This window comes from Austrofundulus limnaeus, unplaced genomic scaffold, assembly GCF_001266775.1.
Source record: "Austrofundulus limnaeus strain Quisiro unplaced genomic scaffold, Austrofundulus_limnaeus-1.0 Scaffold174, whole genome shotgun sequence".
NCBI classification, from domain to species: Eukaryota; Metazoa; Chordata; class Actinopteri; order Cyprinodontiformes; family Rivulidae; genus Austrofundulus; species Austrofundulus limnaeus.
The window spans coordinates 130,648-135,208 of NW_013952576.1; the positions used below are offsets into that span (position 1 = coordinate 130,648).

Genomic DNA, 4,561 nt, shown 5'->3' on the forward strand with positions numbered 1-4,561 from the left:
ACAGACAGACAGACAGACAGACAGACAGACAGACAGACAGACAGACAGACAGACAGACAGACAGACAGACAGACAGACAGACAGACAGACAGACCATGTCTCTGGCAGAGCGACAGAAAAGATGGAGCTACCTGAAGCTGGGAATGTGGCTCCGGTGGGGGTTGGCTTGTCAGGTGGAGGGGGAGCGGGGCGGTTTGGACGAGTTAGAGGAACTACAGAGGTTGGTGGTCATAAAAAGTAGGAGTGAAGCAAAAGAAAAGACAGGAAAATAAGAGAGAGCAGAGAAGATGGAAATATCAGGGCTGCGATGGGTGGAAATGAATAACATCAAAAATCAGGAGGAAGTCTCTTACCTGCAGCAGCAGACTTCCTGTCCTCCTCTTCATCACTTTCATTGAAGTCGTCTAGGTTGCCAATATCAGTGGGTTTTACACTCATCAGGCTGGCCAGACTCTGCATGTCTTCATCACTTAGAAACAAGAACAAACGTTCATACCATCATWAATACGTCATCTAAATTCATCTGACACAAAATTATATATGTTTATGTGAATGCTAATTTAGCAGTCATTGYTCTCCTGTTTATTTGCAATCTAAATAGTTTGCTCTATTTTAGCCAGTTTTAAACATTTTGCTAAATTTAGCTTTTTTTAGCCTTACGGTGCTTTAATTTTGAGTTAGCACATTGTTATTTTTAGCTACCTTTTGCTACTTTAAGTTTTTTACTTCCTTTATGTGTTGGGATTCCTTTAAMTTTAAGAGGGCAGGGTATTATGCATAATCATTTTTTAATAGCTTTATATGATGTTTTAATGTCATTCCCTCCTCAAAAACATACCCAAAGTGTTGCTTCCACTCATTCATGTATGTTTGAGAAATCGTTGAATCTCCTGTGGTAGTCATGTGTTGCTGACTAAACATTTGTTGATATGTAATTAAATTTAGTGTTCGTTAATATGGAATTGAGACGAAACCACAAAATATTGAATGGATTAAAATGTAAAAAGAATTGGAACCATACAACCCAGAACTGGTTATGAGCAAAGCTTTATTGCTCCCAACTGGAGAAACCAAGATGCGCTACCTGAAACCGGAACTTCCGGCCATTTTATTCAGTGTCTTCAGTGCCTGGTGCGCCCACTACTGGCCTACAGCTGAAACGCAGACACTCCGACAAAAAAACCTTTCCTGTATGTGTCAACGGTTATTATTATGTGTTGTCATTTTGTTTCAGGCATGTAGCTAACGCTATTTTAATCAAGACATAACAATAGTCAAACAATAGATTAAATATCAATACTTAAAAAGGAAAACTATGAATATAGTGTGGTGCTTCTAAATCAGTTTCTAAGTAAAAAATTCCTTCAGATACAAAGCCCCGCCTATTTACTCAAAGCTCCTCCCTGTAGCTCAGTCTGCAGCCGAGCTCCCGCCCCACTGAGCACCCCTCCCCCAAATCATTATTGTAAAGTGTTGGAAACAGTAGGAGGTTCTTAAAGAGACAGAGGTCAATTTCAAGGTGTTTAGATAGATGATGCAAATTCTAATATATTTTTTGATACGATTTTCAGGATAACTGAAGGTAACAAAGTTACTTGATTGTGATAAAAAATTGAACTATGTTCCTGGGAAAATCATATTAACACCCCCACCCCATGGTCACTTATATGTATACAAAGACACGTTGATAAATCTGTGGAGTTGGTTGCAGCAGAAATGTAAATGACTCACGTGGCTTTTCCTTCTCGAACAAAGACACACGACAGCGACAGTTTGAGTGTGGCCTCCACCACTTTGACCGACAGTGGCTTCAGGGTCAGGGTGAGGTTGGTCTGGGTTGGAGTCGGACTGGCAAATCGCTTCAGGTTGATGTCAGCAGAGGCCAGCACCTTACGGTGACCCTTGCTCTCCTGAATGTAAAAATTTGATGTAATTAAAGTGATTTACTGTGTATTAGTTTATCCCTTCCTGTTAACTAAGAAAGATACCAAATAAATGTTTGTTTAATGACTTGTGATTTAAAGCGATACATACACCCTCGAGGACAAATGTCCATTCTTTGTCTTCAAACTGTTCAGCGTTGAGTTCCTGAAGGGGAAATAACAAAAAATAAAATTTGTTTTCAATCTAGTGATCCAGTTATTGAGGAACATGTTGGTACAGATGAGCATATGGTTATTATGACACATGAGGTATTTCAGGCCATAAAACAGTTGCCTGATGATAAAGCATGTGGTCTTGATGGCGTGTATGCTGAGCATTTGAAGCATGCCAGTTTTAGACTAGCTCCTCTTCTGGCTTTATGCTTTTCCAGTTTTTTGGTACATGGTGTGCTGCYTGACTCTCTCTTGTCTATCGTTTTGGTCCCTGTGATTAAGGACAAAGCTGGTAGAGTGGGTGGTCTGGATAACTGGATAACTACCAGTCTATTGCGTTAGCAAGTATTATGTCCAAGGTTTTGGAAAAGATCTTGTTAAATAGGATTCAGGGGTTAATTAAAGTTTCCGATAATCAGTTTGGATTTAAAGCAAAACAGCACAGATTTATGTATTTTTGCTTTGAAAGAAATAATAAGGAAATATGAGCCAAAACTCTTCTGTTCTTGCGTGTTTTGTTGATGCATCAAAGGCATTTGATCACATAAATCATAAGAAGCTGTTTGCTAAGATGTATCAGCGAGGCGTCCCSAGGCACATAGTGAGAATATTAGAGAATATTTAGTTTATTATTATCTCCTGCTCTTTTTAATCTTTTTATGGATGATCTGTCACAGAGACTAAATGCATGTAMAACTGGTTGTGCTATTAGGTTTACCCTTGTAAATCATTTGATGTATGCAGATGATCTTGTTGGATTCAGTCCCAGTAGTGCAGGACTCCAAGAACTTTTAAATATTTGTTCTGAGTATGGCATGGAACATGATATAATATATGCCAGTAAAAGTGTTGTCATGATCAGCAGGACTAAGGATGACAAAAATGTGAGATTTCCTCAGTTTTTATTATGTGGAAATAGTCTGACTGTGAGTAATAAAGTCAAATATCTGGGGCATTTTGTCACTGAAGACCTGACTGATGATGATGATATTTACAGGCAGTGTCGCCTGCTGTACGGACAGGCTAATATGCTCATCAAAAGGTTTGGTGCTTGTACTGATGAGGTAAAGATTTCTCTGTTTAAGGCCTACCGCACACCTTTATATACTGCACATTTGTGGTCTAACTACAAGAGAGCTAGCATGAGTAAACTTAACGTGACTTACGATTGCCTCAGACTCAAACTGAAGAAACCAAGATGGGAAAGTGCTAGTCAACTCTTTGTGACAACTGGGCTCAAAAATTTTCGGGCTCTTTTAAGAAATTTCATGTTTAAATTTATTGGTTGTGCCAATGCATGCTGTAATTTAATTATTATGAGCTTGATTAACATAAGACTCAGTGTAACACGTTACCAGTCCCAGTTGTGGAGGTACTGGTACAGCTGTCTTTTATAGTTATTTTTTGTTTTGTTTTGTTTTTTCTTGGATTTTATTGTTAATCTGCTTCTCTTGTCTTTGTTCTGTGGACCATGAGTCTGTAATAAAGATTTGAATAAATTTATTCAAATCCGTACAGCCAAAGCTTCTACTTTGTCACCCATCTGTAGGTGCTTATTGGAAACATTCGTTACCTTGAACAGAGTAACAGAGATGTCGATGTTTTCTGGGACGGGCCACACCACCATGCCTCTGTAGGGGTTCTTGATCCCAGGCTGCCAACTGTGGAGCTGCACAACAAACTGGATGTTAGTTTTAAACAGTTTGAAGGAGGACCTCTGATTGGTTTTCATGTTGCTGCACTTAAAAAACTTTAACTCTGTTCAGGAGAATTACATTTAGGTTGAAGGTGGAATTAGGTACTAAGCAGGGGAATGCATTACAAAAGTGAATGCCCTCACAAAAACACAAAAGTGAGTGTTTCACTTTTTACATGCTAGGGGCACTTTAAACTGACAGCACAATGATGAGTTTCTTATGTTGCTGTGCAGACTAAACCGAGGTCCTCACAGGTCCCATGGGCTTAAGACCCAGGCAGGATTTTATAAGGGATTTTAAGAGAAAATGTAAAAATAATGAGGAATGTTGCTGTTTGGAAGTTTTACCTTGGAACACATGCGTCTGTTCCTTCTGGTCCACACCACCCTCAGCTTGTCTGGTTGCCTTTAGAAACACACAAATATCAAATCGGTTGTAATAAAATGTCACCTGATGTTGTTGTAATTAAAATGGTTACAGTTTCTGCTCAAATGCAGACTGATTAATACTCTAGCATTTGATGAAGAGACTGAGATCATCTTACWTTGAAAGAGGACCACAATAGAGCCATTTTGGTCAAAGCTTGAAAATAAAATTACGCTCACTGTTGAGATTGACCCTCAGTTTCTTCATCAAACTTCTTTTTATTCAGTTTATTCAGTTAGTTTATTCATTTCTTTAAAAAAAAACAACAAAATAAATTCAACATACAACAAAAATACAAAGCATACATTAAATGAAAGGTAGCAGAAGAAGATAAAATCTTAT

General features: G+C 38.4%; 1 protein-coding gene across 1 annotated transcript in view; it reads right to left on the bottom strand.

Moving 5' to 3' along the window:
• LOC106524019 (EH domain-binding protein 1-like protein 1) overlaps nt 1-4,561 on the bottom strand; it is a gene marked incomplete at both ends in the record, with an annotated part of 40,648 nt that overhangs the window by 28,397 nt on the left and 7,690 nt on the right. The window contains 6 exon segments of the mRNA XM_014017645.1: nt 132-212; nt 354-469; nt 1,732-1,910; nt 2,035-2,088; nt 3,670-3,765; nt 4,141-4,198. Coding sequence (XP_013873099.1) covers nt 132-212; nt 354-469; nt 1,732-1,910; nt 2,035-2,088; nt 3,670-3,765; nt 4,141-4,198 — 584 coding nt within the window.